Source organism: Diadema setosum, chromosome 8 (assembly GCF_964275005.1).
Source record: "Diadema setosum chromosome 8, eeDiaSeto1, whole genome shotgun sequence".
Taxonomy (NCBI): Eukaryota; Metazoa; Echinodermata; class Echinoidea; order Diadematoida; family Diadematidae; genus Diadema; species Diadema setosum.
The window spans coordinates 28,757,658-28,782,931 of NC_092692.1; the positions used below are offsets into that span (position 1 = coordinate 28,757,658).

Sequence of the window (25,274 nt, forward strand, 5' to 3'; positions counted from 1 at the left end):
TTCAGCTAAAGGTATTGTTTACCATTGGGAGCAGTGATTTAAAAAATGTTCCAGTTATCACATTTGATGGGTATGTGTAGGTCGGTTGTATAACAAAATACCATTCCATATACAAATTTTAGCAATAAAGCCTAAAATATAAGGAGACATCATCATTTTTCTCAATAAACCACAACTGTATGACAGTTTATTCTAGTAACAACTTCATTATCTATTGATCACATTGTGTGCAATTTAACAATACTCAACATTATACTCATTAACATTTTACATTGGGTGATTCTAACCCTAACTCAAATTTTAGAACTGTTTTGAAGTATTAAAGCTGGGTTTTTGTTTCATTTGCAAATAGTTAATACTTGAATTCCTTTAACGGCATGGGGAAACACAGAGACGGAAAAGACACGAATCTGAAACTAAAAACTCTTTGAAAAAAAAAAACAACAATCTTTCTTGCATATCTTTCAATGAACAACTTGTTTTTTCACACACGTCGGGCAAGTTTTCAGTTAAAATCTTCTTCAACATGGCCCGGGAGTTTAACATTTTCTTCTTCATTTGAACATCAACCCTGCAAATCACCTCAAATAATTGATGATTACAAAAAGAATATGACCAAACCGATGGAAACAAAATCTATGCATCAACTGATAAAAGTTTCATCACAACACTGGGAGAAGTCCATGGCTGAGCCAAATATCACGCGAACATTAATCCTCAAATTCACAAAACGATGGAACTATATCATTGATTAGCGCTCATTAAGGACCAACTTTGCCTCATATACTGACATCAAGCCATTAATCACCGCGTTGCGTAATCCTCGCATGTTCTTTTGATAGGAGAAAGGTATACGAAACGAACTCAAGCGCTCGGTATCGTCTAACGCTGACGTAACATTAGCATACTTGTTTTTAGAAAATGAAGAAAAAAATATCTGCGAGAGTTTATGTCTGTTGATCCAACTTCTTGTCGAAGATAGAAAAAGATAAGAAAACAAACAATTGAATCACACACAAAAACTTTATTTGAGTGTTCTGACTAACTTACGATAATCACGATCGGTAAGGACAAGTCCACCTTCATGGACATGTGGATTGAGTGAATGCAGCAAAATAAGAACACATCAGTGAGAGTTTGAGGAAAATTGAACGACCCGTTCAAAAGTTATGGATTTGTGGAGTTTCTGCTCAGTCATCACTGCTGGATGAGAAGACTACTACAGCTTGTGAAGTCACGTGTGTACAACGATATAAAGAAAACATACAGGAAATTCAACATATTTCAATTTTCTCGCATAATAAAAGAAAACTTGACTTGCCTCTTTCAGAATGCAGGAGGAATAATATTACCATTAACTTGCATCAATGACAGGTTGAGGAAATGTGCACTTTTTCAAAAAAAAATCATTTTGTGAAATTCTCTTTATATTTTCCTCATATCGTTGTACGCATGTGACATCATACACTGTAGTAGTCTTCTCATCCAGCAGTGACTGCACAGATAATTCAAAAATTCCAATTTTCCTCAAACTTTCACTAATGTGTTCTAATAATATTGATGCATTCACTCAATCCACATGTATATTTTTATATGGAGGTGGACTTGTCCTTTAAATTCTTCATTTTTGTTATGTTAACGTAATGTTATGATTATTATCATTTGTTTCTGTGCGGTATTTCGAGTAATAAGAACCCCTGAATGGCATGTTAAAGTGGGGCGATATCCAAGAATTTGTTTTCGAGCCCCCCCCCCCCCCTTTCCCCCATGAGATATGAGACTCTATACCGCTTTGGCATCCTAATTCGTTTGATATTTTTCATCGACATAAACACCCACACACACACACACACACACACACACACACATATTACACACACTCAGTCAGATAATATCATGTAAAACGTACACATACCAAAGAGATAATTACAGATAACTACGTAAGTGGGAAGTCAGTATCATAATCACCGTTATCACCATCACTTAATACTTAAATGTCTTCGCTTCTTTGTGAATCTTTTGCTTGGACTTTGGAAGAGTTTGCCAAAGATTTATGCGGTGTCATTTTGTTTTCATAGTCCGCACAAGCTATATACAGACTACTTTTGTCACTTCGATGACGGCATGACTTGTGGTATTAGCAAACCCATACCAGCACATAAAAATAAAAATTATAGACTATCGAAAGGTGTTCTGAGGGGCGGTGTACAGTTCAACCACATTTTTCTCCGCAAAAAAAAAGGTATTCACGTCATATCTTCTCCTTGTGGTTTGGTTGAACGTATCTACAACTTTAAATCGGCAGGAAGGACGGACTAGCGCACCACTCGGAGAATCAACTGCAATAATTTGTAATCTTCCTCCCAGATTCGCTTGCGAAAGTCAAGAAGGCGTGATAAGTCTTTTCTTCTCAATCTCACTTCGTGTTCTTTTAAGTCAAGAGATTAGATGAAATTAAGAAGACGCATCATATACTGTCCAAAGTGGGATCAGAGCTTATAACTATGCTGCAATCGCGTTAGGCTGTGACAATGTTCAGGTCAAATCTATGTCCAGCTCGGATGGGTAAGAATATATCCGTCAGAAAAACTTTGCGGCGTATGTACTGCTTTTCTGGTGATGTGATCTTCCCCGTCGGACATCAATACCACTGTTTTTTTTTTTTTTTTTTTTTTAATGAAGGAAGGAAGATGGAAAGCAAAACTAGGTGAAGTTAGAACAAAAAAAAAAATCCACGATTGCATTATTCAAATCTTACTCGAATCATTATTAAAAGCAATGATCGGCTGATGGTAAACTCTCCTTTTTTTCCGCCGATGTTTCTCTGGAATAACTTCTCGGGAGGTCGTGCCTTCTATCATTACGGACTGTCGGCTGCAGTCGCCTGGCACTGACACTGTAGAATCATGATCCGGATACTGTGGCATAGGCATCTAAATCATCGTTCGCCGGAAGCCTTCATAGACTCTAAACCAGTTTTGATTATGAATGCCGACACGATGATGCTATGCGTTACAGTTACAATGATGACGCGGGGGGGGGGGGGGGGAGGGAGGGGGAAGGAGGGATGGGGGAGGGAGGAAAGAAGGGACAGAAAGAACTAGAAATGTCGCTATGGCAACTGATGCCTCCGCCATAATGCATGATTCTCCCAATAGGTGTATAGTACAATGTCTTCACAATGTGTGATGACAGTTTCACATAACTGGCAAAATAATGAAATGACAGGTTTGTCAGAAATATCTTGAATTTTCACTTTCCTTGAACTGGGTTTGCTATAATTGTCTAAGAGTGCAGGTACACGTATATTGGGGAATTGAGGATTTTTACTTGACTTCTGACCAACCCTTTTATAAGTTTATGCATTCAGTAATTTTCAAGGTATGAAGAAAGAGTGTAATTACAGTACAACATAGATTTTTTTTTTTTTTTTTGCATTTAAACCTGGCCTTTGACCCTTAATCTTTGACCTTCTGGCTGAAAATTTCCCACAGAATCTCCACTAATTAGGTAATACATGTAGTTTTAAAACTAATAATGCAAGCATTGCATATACTAGTATATGAGGGAAATAGTAAAATTTTGAGTTGACCTTGACCCCCTATTGACCCATGACCCCTAAATTCCCTAGATAATCCCTGCCAGTCAGTACATGCTTATGTACCAAGTTCCATGAAGATACATTGAACCATTAGCGAGAAAAGTGATTATAACATTTTCACCTAACCTTTGACCTTTGACCTTTGACCTTATGACATGAAACTCTCTCTGGAGAATCTTAACGCATGAGTACATGTTTACTCTAAGTTTCAAGAAAATAAATTTGGGCATTGCATAGATATAGGGGAAATAACATTTTTAGCATTTGACCTTGACCTTTTGACCTTTGACCTCATACCAATGTCACTAAAATCTACTCAACTAGTATTATTGCCCCATCATACATCATCCTTGGACCAAATTTGGTGAAAGCTGCTTCATCCAGTTTTTAGTTATCACGTAAACAGATAAATTTTAGGATTTGACCTTGATCTTTGACCTTTGACCTCGGTCCGATTTCACTATAAAACTAATCAATTGTGCCATCATACATCATCCTCGGACAAAGTTTGGTGAAATTTGCTCGATCCAGTCTTGAGTTATCGCGTAAACGGATACAATTTCATGATTTGACCTTGACCTTTGGCCTTAGGCCGATTTCACCCAAAATCTTATCAAGTAATTGCCCCATCATACTTTATACATGGACCAAGTTTGGTAAAATTCCAGTCAATATTACTCAAGTTATCGCGTAAACGAATGCGGACGGACGTACGTAAAGACGTACAGACGTACGGACGTACGGACGGACGGACAACCCGAAAACATAATGCCTCCGGCACCACTTCGTGGCGGAGGCATAAAAAGAAAAAGCAGGCACAGAAAGAGTGGGGAGGGAGCAGAGCAGTTATCAAGTGCACTTGTAAATTACGTCTTCTGCAAATTACAACCGCTTATGCAAGAATGACTACTATGTTGCCAATGGGAGAAAAGTATGTAGTGCCTATACATACAATACATTACTTCATATAAAAATATTTTGTTTGCTTGTCTGTTTGTTTGTTTGTTTTCTGATCAGAGAAATTTCCGCAGAAGGTGTAATGCTCGAAAATCCTCTACTAGTTAAGGCTACTTAGGTTAACGGATTGATGTTCTCCTGCCTGCCGTTTGTTTATAGACATGAAAAACAGTCCTTCGATATCTATTACCCAGCACAACATGCTCGACACTCAAAGGGAACGCAGGAAAGTCGGCCTTTGCAAGACTTTATAACACACTTATATTGATACTCCCGAGAAGTGGGGAAAATACCGTTTGTACTGTAACAAAGAGGCAAAATGTGAACACCTGCATGAATAATCGAAATCGGGATTTTCATTTCCGTCGCTCCATCTTTTGGTCATTGTTTTTTGTTTTGTTTTGTTTTTCTAGTATGTGCTTGTGAGTGTGTGTATCTATATCTTCCTCTCCTCTCTATAATCTATTTCTTTTTTGTAATTCCCGTTTTATTCTTATCCGTCTCTGCCACCTTCCTGTATGCTACTTCAAATTCTCGCCCCCCCCCCTTTCTCTCATTTTCTCTCTCTCTCTCTCTCTCTCTCTCTACACAAACAAACACACACACACACACACACACACACACATATATATATATATATATATATATATATATATATATATATACACACACACACATACACACTATATATATATATATATATATATATATATATATATATATACTCCTTTCGCTATTTTTCTCTTTCTACCGTAGACGGGAAGACACCACGTGACTCTTACGTGTTTGCTAACGAGCCAATGGAGAGCCGTTATGTTCTGATTTATGATATTGTTTTTCTTTCATCAGATGCCCGCGGCGGGGACACAAAATTGCATCAAGGGGAATACATAATCCCCACACATGATGCTCAGGAATAACTCCTCCCTCAATAACATTAAATGATATGTATAATAAAATGAAACAGACGAAGTCCACTGTTAATATGTGCTCCACGATATTGTCTTGAACTATTCCGTATAGTGTAAAGACAGGAAAAATTGTGATGTAATAATAACTGCATCTATACCCTTTATTAGTCTTGAACTGCACTTGTTTGTTTGCTTAATTTTCAAAACAGTACACTCATTATGCAAACAATAATCGTAGATAATAGTAAGTTGAACATGGCATTAAATCAAATGTAAATTATCAAAACATGATAAAATATAGACTGAAATGATGTACCATAACGGACACACCTTTGGTAATTGTACTCACAAAACGCCTGCTTCAGTTTACTCAAAACACCCCCCCCCCCCTTCTCATCATATATAGGCCTCTGTTATAACACAGGTCATGGCTATTAAGATTAAAGAAGCTGATGTTGATAATCATAATGTACACGAAACAGGTAATTCCTTTTGAATAATTACGACTAATTGTAAATTACATAAGCATAGTTCAAGATCTAAAGGTAAATGCCTATTGATTTACTCGTTGGCAGATCATCCTATAGTTTGCTCCCACAAATCTGAAGTGTATACGTTTGCAGTTCTGCGAATCAGGATTGGGTAAAGTACATTTCTCACTTTGCCTTTGATAGAGAGTAACCGATGATTTCATCATAAAACTTATTTAATCCAGAAAACTTATCTCGTATAGCAAGTACCAAGGTGCCAGATAATCGCGAAGAATAGTACAATGTATATTACATCATCGAATGAACATGCCTTGGACTTCGATTATAATTTTCCAAATTTGGGTAATCATAAATTTCGCTTTTTGATTTGTGTGTAGATGACTTTAAGCTGTGAAGTATAATCCTCCCTGCTCTATTACAGTATGGAGTTTCTGTAACACTCTGCCAGATCACATCACCATAAGATGGTATAGGTTATAATGAATTATACAATGGTTTCACATTTGATTCGTTGACAGGTCCTCTCAATCTTCCCAGAAAGTTTATCATCTCACTGAAATTGTAACACAATTCCCCAACAGGAAAGTTCTTGTGCATTTCAGGTGAATCGATAATAACATTAAAGATTACATGAAACTTCAAGCTTGAGATATAGGACTGATTTTCATTCTTAGATTCAGTGTGTTAAGTTTTTAAAAACATGAATTTTGTACCAATTAACATGCAAACAGTTTTTGAACATTTTACTTTTAACTCATTTATTGTAATTCTTTAATGCGTCAACTTTCTTTATTTATTCATTAAGTCCATTAAGTCCAGTTGCAATGAAAACATCTCGATGGAAGAATTTCATGAATTTGAATAATGATATTATCAATAACAATAGTAGGAATAAAACAATATGTATAATAGTAATAGTGTGGTAATAAGGATAATGATAATTTACAGTACGATGATATTAAATGGTAATGACAATGAATAAATGAATAAGAAAATGGAATCTATCTCAAGATCATTCATTGCATCAAAGTACCCTCTCCAAGGATTCACATTCTCTAGTACCCTGCAATGTCTGCTTTGCAAGCAGGTTACATTCTCTAACCTTGAACGTGATAAAATCGATCATTCAGCCATGTGCAACAACAATCCATTCAATCTCTTTGCCTGAAGGAGAGATGCTACACAAACCAGAGGAAGGAGATGGACAATGAGCATGCTCTCTTCAGGTATTCCCCCCCCCCCCTTCCAGTGAGGGTGTAGAACAAGAAAACATGACGTGATTCTCATGCTGTCACTGATGACCCCCCCCCCCCCCCCCCATCGTAGGGTCAAAAGGTCAAAGGATGTCTGCAGGATATCATGGGGTATCAACATACCCCTGTAAGCATGTAAGCGATCCTGAAAAGCACTCAGTGGAATTTGGGTTCTCCGCTTCGCAATGTCTCTGCTTAATTCGCCTTGGGGCTTACACACTTATCACGTGTCACCTAGATTGGCATTCACGTTTTGCAAAAACAACGCAATTCGCAAGGCTTTTGAGGTTGATGGGATACGTAAGTGTGAGAAAACACTTGCTAATCATCATCTGGGTCATTCTGTTCCATGAGTACTATCAGACAGCTAAATCTCAATTGTATGAACCCAAATATCAGACCCTAAATCAATGCAAGGGAATGGGAGTGGAAAGACTCCAAGTGAATTCTATAAATAAGCACTTTTGAGCACTACGATGAGCTATTCCACTGGGCATTATTACCATTGTGCCGGCAAGAGCTGAGATGACTTTCATTCATTTTCAGAAGTCTTCTAAAAAAAATGAAGGTAATACAGGTTTTCCCATTCATTTTCAAACTTTTTTCATTCAACTTAACACAGTGGTTCAATTTCGTCCCGAGAGATCTGGAATATGCCAATCCTAGTTTTAAATTTGTCTTTTGTCGATCGTTTTCGAACAAAGTCTATTCAATTTAGTCATTCCTACTGTCACACATTTTCGTCATTTACAATTCAAATTCGTCCGTCACACTCGCTGCACTCATAACAGCAAAAGCAATTTCGTCTTTTGGCAATCATATTCGTCAAATTTTCCCTCAAACTCGTCTCATATCTTTTCTGTTGTAATTTCTTGGTTGTTTAATTTTTTCCTACAACCATTCACTTTTTCCACATTTAGGAGTAGCATACACACACGTATACCGTACCCCTGCAACATTACACAAAAACCACAAACATGCACACACACACACACACACACACAGACACACCCTTCTCACAGAACACACAAAAACAAATATTGTGTACTGTCAAACAAACGAAAACAGTGATCCACGATTTCCAGACAATTTCACATGTGTGTAGAGTTTAAGCCCATTTTAATGTGTATATATATATATATATATAAAAAGACATCAATTTTTTTTTTGCCGTTAATCAGTTTGAATAAAGTTTGTTTCATGCAATAACATAAAATCAGGAAGTAAAAGAGCTCAAGTCCAAAAGTTTTCACAACATGATTAAAAATTGCCTTTACTGTTTTTAATGTTCTCTGACTGCTGTTTATCCTTCAATCTTCTGTGTGTGTGTGTAAGCCTATATATTACATATATATTGTCAAGCAAACGGTTTAGGAATAGTGGGTGATTTCAAGTTCGGTGCTAGTGCTAGTGCTAGTGCTAGTGCTATCTCAGCACTAGCACTGGCGATAAAACCGAACTTTAAATCACATCGGTGTTGGGAGTTGACCTCAAAATTATGACGTATTTCCGGTAGTTGGTGCTGGGCTCGGTGCTGAATGTCGTCTGCTGAACCAAGCTCTCCGCATAATCAGGTAGGCTCGGGCAGAGTGTTTCTTACCCGAATAAGCGAAGTACCCAAGTAACAGAAGAACACGTCTCATTCACAATTGACACACACAATGTGTATGTACATGCATTGTACACTGCACCAAACGCCTACACTGTATGCTCAACACTTGCACGGCACTTTATACGTACCCTACACTTGCTCAGTCACGAGCGATAATTTACACTCTTTTTATGGACAAATATGTCTTCAGAAGACTTTGTTGTTTGACTATAGGGGCATTTCCGTGAGTTGTGCGACATGACCACCAAAATTTTACCCGCATATTTCAGGACAACTGATAATCTTACTTTGTTAGCCATAGTTTGAAGTGTGTGAAACCAACTTTACCTTTAAGAAAAGTTCCCTTTTGTGCATTTTTATACCTTTTGAAACCAGAAAGCATTTTTTGACCTAAAAATCCCGAAAAATGCATTTTTGTTGCTCTTTGTGATTATTTTTTATATTTGAGGCTCAAATCAAACTTTGTTTGGTTTTACAAATCAAAAATATATTAATCTAGCAGTAAATAAAGTGGAGACCTCGATATAAGATATTACTTCGGACACCAGCGTGCTCTTACATAGCTCGAGAAGCTGCTGTAACGTGAGTTACCGAAACATGAACTCTTTAACCTAGCAATTTTACTATGCCCAACTGAGACATGGTATTTTGGATTATCAAATAACTATGCAGCACACATCCAAGAAATATGATGGGACATATAGTCTTTGCTTCAAATTCTCATAACAGAGGTCTCAAAATTGTAACGTGAGTTACCATGTAACGTGAGTTACCACAATGTAACGTGAGTTACCGACATGATTTTTTCTTTAATACCAAGAAATGATATGAAGGTTGTGATTGTAAGTAACCAATGAGCACATGATTACTGAACTCTTGTATTAAGATTCTATTTCCAGTAGATTGTTATTCTCTTGGTCTCTCTCTATCACCAAACCAACTAGTCTACATGTACAATGTATTAATTACACATGTTCATCACGTTAACTTCTGAAAGAAACTGTTCCATATTTACTATTTAATATTACAGTGCATGTATACTGATCTGTTACGAAAGTTGTTAAAAGACATTTCTTCTAAAGCTGCATGAACCTTGTTCCAGCAAATTATCAAAATTTTGTGATAACTATTAATAGCCTCCTGATTGGGATAATCACTGCATGATTACTCTTGAAAAGTTCTTGTTTTTGTAATTCAAGTGATTACTATTTGACATTTCATAGTTTATACCTACCTGTATACATGTAGACCAAAGCCATTGTTTATGAGGCTGAAATATTTACATGTATGAACAGAATTTTAAGATTGGAGCTCGCTTCCTGCTGCTTTTTCTGAGATTTTTGAGAACTGAACATTGTGAATTTGACACGCTTATGTGTTTTATACTATTCTACTCTGAGGTTTTAGCTATATTGTTGCAAAATCCTACAATGAAACTTTTCCATGTTTACTGTAATTTACTTTCCATGCTGATCTATTACCAAAAACTTGTTGAATGTGAACCTCATTATCAGACATTTTCTTTAAGAGCTGGACAGTCATGTACCTTAAAGCAAACTATCAACATTTTGTGATACATGTAGCAATAGTTAGCCACCTGATCACAAAATATTTACTATTCATGTTTTTCATTGGGATTTACTGCTTCAGTCTGCTTGATAGTACTCTAGAAAATACTGGTATACTTTTTACATGTATGTACAATTTAAATAATGGCTACTTGACATTTCATAGACCAAAGCCATTGTTTTTTAAGGCTTAAACATTTATGAACATGTTTTATTAAACTGATCAATACTGGTAGCAGATAACTAAAATTTATCTGCAGTTTCTGTAATTCAATTCTAATTTCTGTACCAGTTTAGTATAAGAATTTGTAAACAAATCAAACATACTAACAATTGATTATTGAATGATTCAAACAATTATCAAATAATTGGAATATAAATTGCATTGTTTAAAAGTTAAAAGATTTATTGAAATATTCATTTCTGAACCTTTAAACTCTCCACAGACTACATGTACAGGCCTCTAGTCTCATGACTCAGTGTATTATTATGGAATAGTTTATGGATGACTTGTTTTATCTAGATAGCCTGAAACCCATTTAAATCTAGTAAAATAAAAAAACGAATCAAATCAAACTCTCAATTAAATCCTCAATTTCTGATGCATTTGTTAACTGGAAAAGAGTGTAATTTAATAAAATAGACTCTGTTTCATATCATTTTGTTGAATACAATTTTTGTCTCAGTACAAATGAAAGCTTTGAAAACGACTCAATTAAAAATGAAATTTATCTTCAAGTTGGTATTCTAAATGTAAAGTTTCCTGCCTTTTGGTAATCTCATGGATAAAATGGGATTAATTACTGTCAGATCAATGTTCAAATCAATTTAGATTCTTTATTCATGGAGTTTGTTTGTGAAAAAAAGTTGTCTTGGTAAGTTTTCTTTGGATTATTAAGACAAAAAATCGTCTTGTGATCATGTGGACAAACTGTAACGTGAGTTACCGTAACGTGAGTTACCGCTTCACATGACGATACCTGGAGAATGTAAGACAATTTGAATTTTTACCATACTCGGTGATGTATGTTGTTAGTCCATGACTTTGACACAATAGACTATAAAGTCTCTCTGTTTCTTGTTTAAGGAACTTTTGAATATAAGACATGCCAAATTTTTGCATGTCCAAATTATGTAACGTGAGTTACCGACATTTGTAGTGTTTTTTCTCACAGTTCTCATAAGAGTCTGTGGATGTAATATTGCTGTGAGGTAGGATGGAGGTGCATGATACTCATTCACATATAGTAACTTATATCACTAATTAGGTTTTAAGGATATTGATCTCAACGACCTGATTTTGAGTTCAAAATGTAACGTGAGTTACCGTGGAAATGCCCATAGACTCCATGCTAACACGCAGGCGTTTTCCGAAATGAACACGTCTCTTTGCGTGCACTAGTCACGTAGAACGTCGGGTTACTTTTCGAGAAGTGACTGGGGAAAAGCAAAATTATGGAGCTGGTGCATGGCCTGATTTTCATTGCGAACTTCTCGTATTGTGAATGTTGTTTCGGAGCCAGGGAGGAGCGCAAGTGTGTTCAACTCCTGTCTGTCTAAGCAATTGTGAGTGCCAGCTACATGTGTAATGTTCATTTACGTGTGGCAAGTCGGTATTGCTATGTGTTTTCATGTTTAATCACTCCCCAAATGATCGGACTTCAGAGAATGCGATTAGCCATGGAAAATTTGACATTCATGATTTCTTAAAGTGTTATATCTGCGATAAAATGTGGGTAGAAATTACATTAGAAGAAAATTATTTACCCATTTATGCAGAGAGGCAACCCGATTATCAGGTAATTTTAATGTGCATTGGAACTGATTTTGACATTACTACCCAATTAAACAGAGTACCCTTTTAAGCGACACCCGATTACGCGGAGAGTACTGTACACAGAAATTGCTTTACGACTCTTCCAGACACAAACAATAAGTATGGTACATGAAAATACATTAGTCGAAAAACAATGATGCAACAAAAACATAGCAATACAAACATTGTTATGACGGTTGCACATATAGTTACACCTGCCTAGATACACCCGCAAAAATCAATGTAATCCAATCTGTTTCAGAGATGCAAATATGTTAGACATAGAACTTCTCTTTCACAGGAAGTAAGCACCCTGTGACTGATGTCAAGATAATTTTTAGGTTAGTCATTAGAGTGAAACTTACCTCTAGATCAGGAAAGCTGCATATAACTAGCGAGGCACATGCTAGACTGGTGCTGGTTTTCACAAAGGAAATATCCACACCTCCAATGTACTTGAGACCTGAGAACTGAGCATCTGCTGCCTGCCAGTCTTCAGTGTCACACTCCACCAGTTTCTCTCTGAGTTCTGCCTGTTCTCTGGAAAATAAGGAAGTAAACAACCAAACAGAAATTCATTAATCCCTTACATTTTGATAGTGGCATTGTGGGTAATAGAAGTTACCATGTACTGTATATTCAGAGAGTTTTGGCTTTCATTCATCTGACTTGTACAGCATTCCTAACAAGACTTTTATGCAGAGAATAATAAAAAAAACACACACACAAATGTATACTGAATGATAATATATTTTACCCTTTTGGGATAAATTGAGGGTTTTGTAGTGAGGGCATGTTGCAATTTCACATGGTCTTAAATATATCCGTACAAGTACATTATCTACTCATGGAAGGCTACTTAAAATATATCAGGTACAGTTCAACACCTAGATTGAACATTTATAAATGGTAAAGAAACTGAACAAATTTTCTAATTGCAAAAATTTGGTATATAATTACAGGTATTTTTTTCTGGCCTTAATTACACAACTTGCTTGCATATCAAATGCTCATGTGGATTGTCACTAACTGACTGTTACTGAAAGTCTGTAGCTCTTATTCTTTCTTTCTACCTGAATTTCTTTTCTTTCTTTCTTTTTTGTTGGGGGGATTTTTCTCAACATTGTAGATTTGAACCAATTTTAGTGCATGTATACCATCTATCACAGAATTAGAAGGGCTCAAGTAAAAGGCAGATGCATAAAATTCCATGTGGGCAATATACTTCTCACATTAAATGAACATCTCAGCAGAATCAACTGCTATTCCTCACAATGAAGTCCCCTAAATACAAATTAATGCAAGCCATCTTTCTTTGACTTTCTGTCCTCACATTAGAAAAGATTGAATTCATTCAGCATAGTGTTCATTTCCAGAATGGAAAAAAAAATACTTGCAGATTTGTTTGTCACTACAGTAATGCCTTGCAGAAGTGGGAAAACATGTATCAGTGGAATCTAGATTGTGGTGCTAAAGGCATATTCTACAGAAGGAGCAGGTATATCATCATTAACCCATTCCAAGTGCAATTCTCTGACAGCCTTCAATGTCCCCAAACGAGATTTGTTTTGCCCATCAACAGAGAATAGACGGATTGGTACTCGGCCTCTGCACAAGAAGTCAAGCATTGCATGTATCTCATTTTGAATTGCACGTGCCATTGAACAATGCTATATCAATCAGACATGAGTTATGAATAGAGCATGTGCTGATGGCTCACAAATTCTTTTGCTAAAATACACTATACGAACACCCGAGTGGGGTCAGCCAAAATCAATATTTAGTGAACTCATCCTTGATGGCTATGTACATCTTCACAAAAGTTTTATAACAAAACAAGCACACTACTATGTTGGAAAAGGGCAAATTAGACATAAATACTCTCTATGCAGTTTTTGATACAAAGAACTGATGCCAATAGAAGAAACTCTAATCTTTTCAATCAGTTTTGTAGTTTTTCCGGTCAGTATAACACAAATAAACATAAACTTAGGCGACAAATGCAGACAGTCTTGCCTACATTTTGGGAATCTGGTATACGATGTTCCTGTATATGAGTTGACACCACAGGAACTTGCACAGGTACGTAGTACACCAGGTTCCCATAAGAAATGGCTTAATCTAACAGTTTGATGTACCTCTCCCATGCTCTAGCCGTCTCGTCATCGACAAGTCCTTGGTTGTGACTGCATTTGTCAGTGGATGCCGATTCATTGATCTCCTGAACAGCCTGTGAATAGAGGATCCAAGAGAGGGCAGTCTTCATGAAAAATACCTTCAGCAGCATTGTTTTTATGTCTTTAAGGATTACAACACCCATACAGGCTTACATCATTATTCAAGAATATCAAGATCTTCTAGTGTGTGTATAAATATATCATGTATATTCAATATACAGAGAGAGAGAGGAATGATAGCATAAATAGACATAAAAATTAATGATAATTTCTTGCCAATCCACAAAATGTTCAGGTATAACAGAAGTTGGACTGCACATGGAAAGATGGAGACAGATAATGGATTCTGCAAATTAGATCACTGCAGTCAACATAAAAGCATTTGTCTGAGATTAGAAAATGAATTACTTTGTTTACAAAATTTTTAAAGTGAATGAAAACACACAAAATGGTTTTGGTGCCATTAAAATCAGACGTTCTAATGATAAAGTGAAGAAACCGTGAAGTTTCACACATTTTTCACACAGCAGTGTGCACAGTCATAATAACCCAATGCAAATTAGATGGGGTGATAATGTCACGGTAAGAGTCCCAGTGTATTCACATAAATGGGGATAAAATTATTTGATCAAAATTTTGTTACATGCAGTTGCATGAACAGCGAGCATAGCAACAATGATTTCTAAGTTAGGAAAGGAAATTTGTAATGGTTTGCCAAAATTAGACCCAAACAATGGCTTTTATGATATTTTGTGCACAAACCAATGGAAAAGTTTACTAGATCTAGACCGTCTTCCCGATCACCATGCTATGAATATGATGGCACTAAACGTTTATTTTTATTATGTTAACTCTTTATGTGCCACGTTCGCACGTCCGACTCAGTCGACGGCATGCCAACTTCGCATACTCTGCTCAACAAACAAAGCCACCAAAACCGATTGATAAATCGCTAATCCCGCGGTACAACGGTACAATCAAAGCGTTTCTCGCGCTTTTGTTCCTCTCACATACGACTTGCATTCTATGTGGTGAATGACTATCAAGAGGTGTTCATAACTAGATTTTGCATGTACACTTTAAGTTTCTGTCACTATTACCTTATTTGTGCAAAAGTCATTCCTTTACAGTAATGTGCAACTGGTAATTCAAAAGAAAAATTGAAAATAGAATTGTTATACATTGTACATGTATATGGAAGCAAAGTTTGGCATTCCTCTTTAACTTTGCTCACTATTATGTCAAGCTTTACAGAAATTTGTAGAAGTTATACAGATTGGAAAAACAGAATTCTTTCTCTAAGCATGACTATCGTCATGTCTCAGAATAACGTGGCACACAGGGGGTTTCCACCATGGCACATAAAGAGTTAATTCATACCTCTCAACAACTGCTCAAAGATGAGCAATTCAAGTCAACGAAGAACAGGCACAGATATCAATACTTTAAATTACGAATTCAAACTTAGTCAGTGTCAAACTGCACTCCAAATTTCAGTGTGTAATTAGAATCTAGTTCTACAGTAAATCAAGTGTTTACATGACATGGCCAGAGTAGAATTTAGATCTTATAGGGCCTAGGGCCTATATTTTTTTTTTTTTTTCAAATTTTGACCATCATTATTGAAAGCTTTGGCTTTGCTTGAATTTAACACCTCTCTCATAATTTCTAGACTGAAAGTTGATAAGAAAGTTAGGTGGAACCAAATCTAGTTTAGAGTAAGAGTAACTGAGACACTAAAATAAAACTGACAACTGATCAGAAATATACATTTTACTGTCCATACACAGTATTTAACGTGTCGGACTAGGATTATCTTCACAGAGTTTCCATGCATATCATGGTTGTCCCTACGCATTACTCTTATTTAGCACTTCCCTCCACAAAATTTCATTTCAGTAGCATGAGAAACCAAGTTTCTATCCATACAGACGGTACTCTATGAAAATCGAATTGAAACTCTTTGCAGAAATAGGAGTAAAACTAACTTCGGGAGCTGTGACCTCCGGGACTTTCTCACTTCCTTCTGCTACCATGCGCGCAGCCATTCTGATTGTATAGATTTGACTTACAGTTGTTTGTAAGAAAATATACTAATCACAACGCTTCGAACGTACGACTTTGTTGTATCAAACTCCTGGGTATTCTATTTCCTGAGACTTGGGAATGTACTGCGCATGCGCAATCTTTGCTACATAGGTTACCACAACAAATCAGCTGCTTGACCGAGTATGTGCTGAGGGAACACGATTTTCCACAATTTTACGCAATAATCAGGATTTGTTTTCGTCTACTTCCATTCGTGGAGCACACCAGTTAACTCTACCATGGAAGATCAACAAGAAGGAAAGAAAGACGAAAAGGAGACCGATTACAGAAGGCTTCAAAGTTATCCTCTCATTCGGGTAGGCCAGTCTGAGTTAGTCAAATGTGATTTTACATCGTACATTTTACATTGTCACAGTACATTACAGGTACCTCCGGTGCCGGTCCCAGGTAGGGCACCGCCGCGCCACCGTTTCATGAAAGTTGTCAGTCCTGACAAGTTGTCAGTCACTGACAATTGCCATAGTATCAGTCAGCGACAAGAGCGTCTCAACCAGTCAAAACCAAGAATTTTACTGAAATTGTCAGAGACTGACAACTTGTCAGCGCTGTGCTGACTAACGTACTGTACTAAGCAAGTAAATTGATGAAACACCCCCATATCTACAGCACTGCTGCCCAGGCCGGCCAGCAGCTCACTGAACTCTGCTCCGTTGCTGGTACACGTGTACACTACAAAGTGTAGACGGAGTGTTTTGTTGTGTAAATTAGTAGGCCTACTGGTACACAAAAATATGGAAATACGGCACCTGCATCTGGCATAGAGTGGCATGTTGGTTATTTCAAATCACTTTGATGCTCGACTAAGTTTTCTGGTCCGCAATTCTAGTTTGAAAGAGTGGAAGATCTGCCTGTAGAACATAGTCATGGTAGTAGTACGTAGTAGTCTACTGTAACGTACGTCGTTAGAACTCTACGTTTAATTTGTCATCTAGTATTGGCTAGTAACATACGATAACTAAATATGTACAAATCCGTTGAGGACGAGTCCTGAGTACATACTCGGGCAAGTGTCTAGGGAAAATGCATGTTATACTTTGTAGCAAAAGCTGGCCTTCTTGCCCACAAGCACTCATGAGTGAGTATTTATGCCAGTTCTTGCTCTTTGTCTAGACTTGTCCTTTCATTTCTTTTGATTTCATTTCTTTTGGTGTTATTTTTTGACTGGTTGTCTGGCTCTCTTCTGTGCTCTCGGCATTTTCTTCTAGACACGTTGTAGATTTCTAGGCGTTTATTAGACTCCACAGCTGGGATATTCAGTTGCAGGCGCAAGGTGGCAGTGCATTGAAAACTGAGATGTCATTTCCAAGGGTGTAGCTGTGTTTGGGGTTGTCTTGGCCAGTCTGTAGGGCTGAGTACTTTTGCTCAATTTATTTTTTTTTTTTTTTTTCAGTTCAATAACAGATTTCTTGTTCAGGAATGCTGACTAATTTACATTGTATTCAGTTTAGCCTTTTGATAGGAGAGCTTCTGATGTTCTGTCATGCTTTCATCAATCATGACAGAGATTTACAATGTGATTAGCTCCTTGACCTACATGTAGAAGAGGAGATGGGAAAGACTTCCATATGTCCCCCCCCCCCCCCATCTTGCCTTACCACTCTACACTACCATACCATTGTTAGCTTCAGACACACGGATGCACACTATCCCTGCAACTTGCCAAATAATGTGCATGCGTGTATACATGCGTAAGCTAACATCACACAGGGGTAGGATAGTGAAGAGCTGCATATGACAAGATCAGTGGGGGGGGGGGGGGACAAAGGAAGTCCTTCTGAGATACAGTATGAGACATTAAATATTATATAATGACATCTCTAGTCCACTGTGCAGAATTCTATTCTGCAGCATGACAGCTTCAGTAGGTAGACATGCATTAATTAATCACTTGTGAGCAAAATTTTAAAGGGATGGTACAGTTGCAGTTGAGCTGGGGTTTGAGGTTTCCAACATGTTTTGTTGATGATTTTTTTTTTTTGTAGATCATGAGACACTTTTCATGAAATTGAATAGGGCACATAATTCTATGAAGAATTCAAAGTTTATTTCGTGAAAATTGGTTTTAAAATGGCTCAGATATCCAAAACAAAGTAATCCTAATGAAAGGTGGGACCCACCTTTTATTAGGATCACTTTGTTTTACTTTGTTTCTGGATATCTCAGCCATTTCTAAACTGATTTTCAGGAAAGTAAATTTAAATTCCTCTTTATATTTTTTTTACAATTCATAAAGGGGATTTTAGGTACTGTATCTCACAGAAAGTGATAAGCTGAATTCTCACCTCAACCAATACTATACCATCCCTTTAAGGGTGATTCGGCTCATGGTGTATGACAGTCCACTATATTATTGTATGGGTACATGCAGTAATCTGACACCAGAAGCACTTGTAAATTTACTCACAGTACATGTTAAAAACTTGTGCTCCTGTTCTTTTCCATTTGAATTATCAGCACTCTGATATGAACGAGGAAATGAGGACAGAAACCATGGAGTTGTGTGTCACAGCCTGCGAAAAGTTCTCTTCAAACAACGAGGTAAGAATAAACTCATGTAGTTTATTATTCATCTGATGAAAGTGTAATCTCCAAATTCTTATAAAACAGAAATTGGACGTTAAATTACGTCATGCAACATTTTGCTGATTAATAAGCAGTGACTCGTGGCATCCTTCCAGTGGAAGAATGGTCCTTATATGCGTGAAGTTGTCCAGGAATGTCATGTACTGATGCACTTCCAGTGTGTGAAAGACAGCTCAAAATCTCTCTGATTGCCTGGTCCCAGGCATATGATAGGTTGAAACGGAGGCCCCAATTCCTGTTGAGACTAGGTTCCTCCACTCACTCCTGAATGGATTCTCCGACACCTCGCTCAAACCAGCCTGCCTCCCTGTCAGGCACAACCACTTACATGAATGGTTGGTCTCTTTGAGATGTGAGTAAACAACTGATTCCATCTTTCACACACCGGAAGCACATTAGTGCATGACATTCCTGCACCACTTCAAGCATATAATGATCATTCTTCCACTGGAAGGACACCAGAAGCTGATTGTTAATCGGTGAAACATCGCACCATGTAAGTTTCAAATCCAGTTTCTGATTTATAAGAACTTAAACGAGGTAAAAATATCATTGGAATACACTCTGATGATATGAGTGTGCACTCAGCCAATTGCAGTGCACAGTTTGACTTGAATCTCCACATCTCCATAAATGCTACCTTCATATCAAAAGGACAGTGTCAAAAAGAATTGTTGGACATGTCTACTTCTCTTCTACGGGGAAAAATGCTTATCCTTGTGTAAATTCATAATAATAATGATAATAATAGTAAGTTTATTTAACGCTTGATACTGACGTTTCAAGCACATCAACACAGAAAAAATATTACGTTCATTATAAAATCAAAATACAGCATTATGTATATACATATGATAAAACAACAGCAAATATTAGGATTGAGTAAATAAATAACACAAAAAAAGTAACAGAAAAAAAGGAGACAAACAGTACTAAACACATTTGTCAGCTGCTGTTGTAGGTTTAAGGGAAAATGAAACATATTTCTGTTCAAAAATGCAGAAATTGTCTCGTACTGCATACAGGTTTGTCAGTTATACAAATATTGTTTTCGTCATTAGTGGATTGAGAATATCACCTCTTGGAAGATATTTGTTTTTTCTTTGCAAACAGAATATTTCAGAGCACTGCATCCGCTACAGAGAAATTATCTTTGTGCCTTAAATATGTCATTCACTTCGTTATCTTTATTTACCCAAAAACCTTTGCAGACTGCAGCAAAGATGATCAAGGACGCGATGGACAAGAAGTTTGGCTCGTCATGGCACGCCGTCGTCGGCGAGGGCTACGGCTTTGAGATCACGCACGAGGTGAAAAACCTGCTCTACATGTTCTTTGGAGGCAACATGGCCGTGACGGTATGGAAGTGCTCATAGTGACAACGTGACTTTCCTTTCCGGCACATTGTACACAGTCTTGTAAATACCAAGTATTCATTCTGCTTAATTGTTGTAATGCATCCTGGTGGCGGTGAAGACTCATAGGCGAAGTCTGCCCCCGATTGGGCGGTCAAGATGACACACACAATGAGTTGTGTGACCAGTAGACCAATACATGATGCTTGACCAAGGGTCAAAACTAGCCAGGCAGCCAATGGCTTCTGAGTAAACCAAAGCAAAGCAGAGCAGAGAGAAACTCCTCTAGTAGTATTCAAGGTCAAACAACCCAACCAAACAAAGCGAGAGAGGGGTTAAAAGTTTGCTGATAGTATTGAAGAAAAAGTAGTACTGATACTTTGAATTGTCTTGTATGCTACCTATAATTATTTGTAGGTAATAGTGTCCATCTGAGTAGGGTGAACTCGTAGATGGAGCATTTAAGTTATCCACACATTAGCTGATTCACATGATCAACCAACATTATGGAACATTGGATTTACCATTTCTGTTCAAAAAAAAAAAAAAAAAAAAGTATTGATGGAATCCAAGAAGGTATGATCTATGTACCTGTAACTGATCCCTGCTTTTTTTTTCTTTTTTTTTTCTCTCTTTTTTTTTTTTGCTGAGAGTGACATTTCATTAGAGCACAGATGAATGAATTAAGGTATTTTAATTCAAAATTAGTCAATGAGAAGAAAAATATGCTCACAGAAGGAATCTCATGACTGCTTGCCTTAGTACGACATGTGCTTTTTCTCATTTGTCATTCCAAAGTGTTTTGATGGCCGACAAAATTTCACGTAAGTTTCCCCATTAAAACAGAAGTGCAGTACTGTAGTATGGTTAGTCCACTGCTATTCCCTATGACATGGAAACCAGCCATGCATGGCGTTGCAAAAAAGAATGAATCTGTGGAGTTGTAGATATTTTCTTAATTGTAAGATTTTAGTGTATTTATTTGAGGGAAACAAATGAGAGTTTTGTATTCAGAGGTATTATTGATAACACAGTGCACCTTGTTCTAAGACAGAGATATATGTCCATTTACTCTAAAATGTATCCCATGTAATGTTCAGTGTAATTGTTGTAATTAACAACATACCAACATTATATATCTAAATAGGCAAGACGTTTTGCACTTAATTTACAGATGAGTTAATTAGTCGCCTACCATTAAAAAAAAAATAATAATAATGATAGTGAAAATGACACAGATTCTGCCAAAAGGAAGGTGAGGCTCGTATAAAATATGGTGCAAACTTTCAGATTGATATTTGTCTCAATATGCATTTTTTTCTTATAGCCAGAAATGATATCTATTCAAAAGCTGTCAGGCATCGTCGCAAAAAGTCTGTGTTAAAAATGATAATAATAATGATAACAATAATAAAGCCTGTCTTTTCCAGCTTTACATTGGCTTCTTCAAAGAGTCCACATCTTTTCATTTAGAGTCCCACTGACAAACATGTAATGGTGTACAGCAATTGTGGTAGACTTTACATTTATTTATGACATTCCAGAGAAGTTTCTATTACCAGTTGATGCGATTATAGCAAGTATTGCGACATCATTGAGTGAAGCGTTTCTTAAAACAAATAGTATTTGGTTTATAAAGTTGTATCTCCTACATGAAAGTTGTATGGGATGTTCATGTAACATGTATGCCATTCACAGCGTGTTTTGGTATGTACACTGTATAAAGTGCCATTTACAGAAGCCTGTGTTCAGGTTGAGTTTTCCATTGATACATTGCTATTGTGCATTTCACTGTTGGATATCCAGTCCAAGAGAGCGGAGTTACATAATATTTTGTTATTTTTGTGTCTCTGATTGTGTCTTCTCATTTCATTAAATCTCCCAAACAAATGTGGACATGATAATGTGTCCATTGTAAATATTCATCTTGCAGTGTCTTTCTGTTGGTTGTGGGTGAGTTAATTGTGCAGCACTTCTTGTGATATTCTATGGAAGTGCAATTTTCTGTATGATGCATTTAATTGTACAGATATGTAGTTGCTATGATGAAGCATGGTATGCAGTCATATACAGTGTACTAAGTAATGTAACAGGAATGATGTCTGCTGGGTTGTAGGAACCTGTGACCTGAGGTCTTCATCAGCTTTATTGTCTGTTTATACAAACAGGGATGGAATGGAAGTCTTGAGCATAACAAACCATATGGAGAAATGGAACATAATGAATCGAGTGTGATTTCAGCATAAACTGTAACGACTTAAGGACATATTTGGAAACATATTTGGCAATTTCAAGACATAAACCCATCAGACCTAAACCACCTGCCAGACATGCACCACCGCACAACACACACCATTCTTCCCAGTGTATATCACGTGATTCCCCATCATGCCGCCACAGACAGCCACAACACAAGCCCAGTAACGTAAAGGTCTGCCAAGCAACTGTAACTACAATATAAAGTATAGTTATGATATATTATGTTTGTTTATTTCTATCAGTCATTTTCCGGTACACGATATGACCAAAAAAACAATAATAATGAATAAAGAAATAACACGTGTCCTTTGTTTATTTACAGTAACTACACTGTATCTGCCATTGTTTTATGTCACAATAACAGGAAATGTCAGATGCTTGCAGTGATTAGGTTGGCAATAGTTTTACTAAAACTAGGGACAAGACTGTAGTAATTCTTACTTTTTGCATTATGAGTTATCAACAATGTCGTCATAATATCCATCATCATCACAAACATCAAAATCATTATCTCCGTCGTTGTTTGTGTATAAACTTAGCAAATGCCCTCGGTTTATGGCCTGAAAAAAGAAAGGCTTCGCTGAAACAGCTAGAAGAGGGAGCAGCTCATTGATACAGAATTAATCGACCTCATAAAGTGTGGCCCCACCCCCTCCCCTTTCTCCAAACATCAGGAGAATTGGCACTTAGCTCAATAAATCACTATCTTTGCCCCCCCCCCCTTTTTTTTTCAGATTGGTCTCACAATATTATGTTGGTTACACACAAGTTGAGAATTAAAGTAATAAATCGGCAAACATTGATATCCGTACTTGACCATGCTGATCAGAATAATTTGTGTGTATGTGTGTGTGTGAGTTTGTTTGTTTGTGTGTATGTGTGTTTTTGTGGTGTGCTTATTCTAAGTGTTATTAGCATTAGGGCACATTTCCCACACCACCTCATATGATGGTACAGAGGAGTTTTCAAGCGTTTAGTAAATACTGACAAACACATGCACCAAGGTTGGTAGTGACGAGATGCTAATTGTTTTAAACGGCGCGGAATATTCGTGTGGTAGTCTACTGAAACTATAAAGCTAACAATCCATCTTTGTTATCTTTGATGTATTCGCGGTGTCTGTTTAATGGGCTCTTTTTCAAAGCTCATTGGTGTTGGATGTGTTCGCAGGTTTGGTCCTTTTCAAGATCATTCACATACTTATCACAAGTTAATTATGAAAGACCAAGCTATATTATAACATTCATGTGCATAATTTGTTTTGTTTTGTTTTGTTTTATTTGTTTTGCTTTGCTTTGCTTTTGGATTGGCCAGACTATAAGATGGATATACGCGCAAGTTGAGGAAAACAATCGGCAATCGTTAAATATAATCCTCTCAACCAACAATGATCACCAGAACAGCATTTGCGTGTGTGTGTGTGTGTGTGTGTTTTTAGAGGCAAAAGACGCACATGTTAGATGTTTCTACAGGAGCCTTCTTTGCTCAGTCTGGGACTCCCACAATCGTAGGCAAACAAGGCCCATGAGTTCGACATTAAGCCAAAAGGCCCACAAGCTCGACACTAAAAACGACCCACGAGTTCGGCATTACATCACGGGGCTTCACTGTGTCGGTCTCATTGACCTTATTTGCCTAGTGTCGAACTCATAGGTTGTATAGCCCGTGAGCTGTAGTATGACTCATGGGATGTGTGACTCGTGAGCTGTATGACTCGTGAGCTATATGATTCGTGGGTGTCGAACGCGTGACGTGCACCCCTAAACTCATAATAACAATGATGGTTACTTTCATTGATATGCACAGATCATGCTGAATGTCTAGCAGGATGACAATGTTGATGATGATTATCACGAGCAGGATGACAATGTTGATGATGATTATCACGATGGCTATATGTTTAAGATGGTGATGATGTTTGTGATAATAACAGCACTTCTTATTACCTATTAGATCTCCTCTCTCAATAGCAAATAACTCATACACGTACGTGACCTTCGTTTCAATATGAAACGAAGCAAGTTTATGATAGTTACGTGAAGATGGGATATAAACTATGAAAATATCATGAAACACAATATGACGGATTTTCTTGCAAAATGGCCTAAATCCACTGTAGGTTAATTTTTATAAAGGATTAACATTTCACACAATTCTATGTTTTAAGTGAAAAAAAAAAATCTACTATGTTCAAGAGTCATCACAACAGGTAACCAAAATTATAATTAAATATCAGCAAATGTCTTGAATCTAATTTGATTATATATTCATTATATATTCACTTAGGACTTTTTGGGAGACAAGTCTTTGAGGGTGATAGCTATACACACTTTAAAAACTGTTATTTCAAAACACGAGGCCGCTTTTCTTATCCCCTACCCTTTCTTTGTCAGTAAATCTACTCAAACTGACCAGGTCTTGACTACTAAAGATCTTCTGTGCAATATCAATCAACAGTTGAGCTTTCCTAGCCATTTCTGCTGTATATTTAGGTCGTCTATTGTCAGTACCGTATAGACATTCATCACCCTGTCTGCATTACCATAAAGCAGGTAGCAATCTCTTCCAAAAGGTAAATGAAT

The 25,274-nt window shown here is 37.0% G+C and overlaps 2 protein-coding genes across 2 annotated transcripts in view; one reads left to right on the forward strand and one right to left on the reverse strand.

Moving 5' to 3' along the window:
• The window catches only part of LOC140232187 (endonuclease V-like), a 75,384-nt gene extending 58,950 nt beyond the window's left edge, over nt 1–16,434 (reverse strand). The window contains exons 1-3 of the mRNA XM_072312324.1: nt 16,375–16,434; nt 14,348–14,439; nt 12,575–12,749 (exon numbers count right to left, since the gene is read on the reverse strand). Coding sequence (XP_072168425.1) covers nt 12,575–12,749; nt 14,348–14,439; nt 16,375–16,434 — 327 coding nt within the window. The remainder of the gene's footprint in view (nt 1–12,574; nt 12,750–14,347; nt 14,440–16,374) is intronic.
• A 156-nt stretch (nt 16,435–16,590) lies between these two features.
• On the forward strand, nt 16,591–22,352 carry LOC140231652 (dynein axonemal light chain 4-like). The gene is made up of 3 exons (XM_072311806.1): nt 16,591–16,791; nt 18,950–19,033; nt 20,290–22,352. The coding sequence occupies exons 1-3, from the start codon at nt 16,714–16,716 to the stop codon at nt 20,452–20,454; spliced, it is 327 nt and encodes a 108-aa protein (XP_072167907.1). The 5' UTR covers nt 16,591–16,713; the 3' UTR covers nt 20,455–22,352.
• Nucleotides 22,353–25,274: the final 2,922 nt, after the last annotated feature.

What these genes read in the sequence shown, in the direction of transcription:
- LOC140231652 (XM_072311806.1), top strand. Translation starts at nt 16,714, where the DNA reads ATGGAAGATCAACAAGAAGGAAAGAAAGACGAAAAGGAGACCGATTAC. An exon ending in AAAGTTATCCTCTCATTCGG is followed by an intron (nt 16,792 to 18,949) that starts GTAGGCCAGTCT and finishes TTGAATTATCAG; the next exon opens with CACTCTGATATGAACGAGGA. An exon ending in AGTTCTCTTCAAACAACGAG is followed by an intron (nt 19,034 to 20,289) that starts GTAAGAATAAAC and finishes AAACCTTTGCAG; the next exon opens with ACTGCAGCAAAGATGATCAA.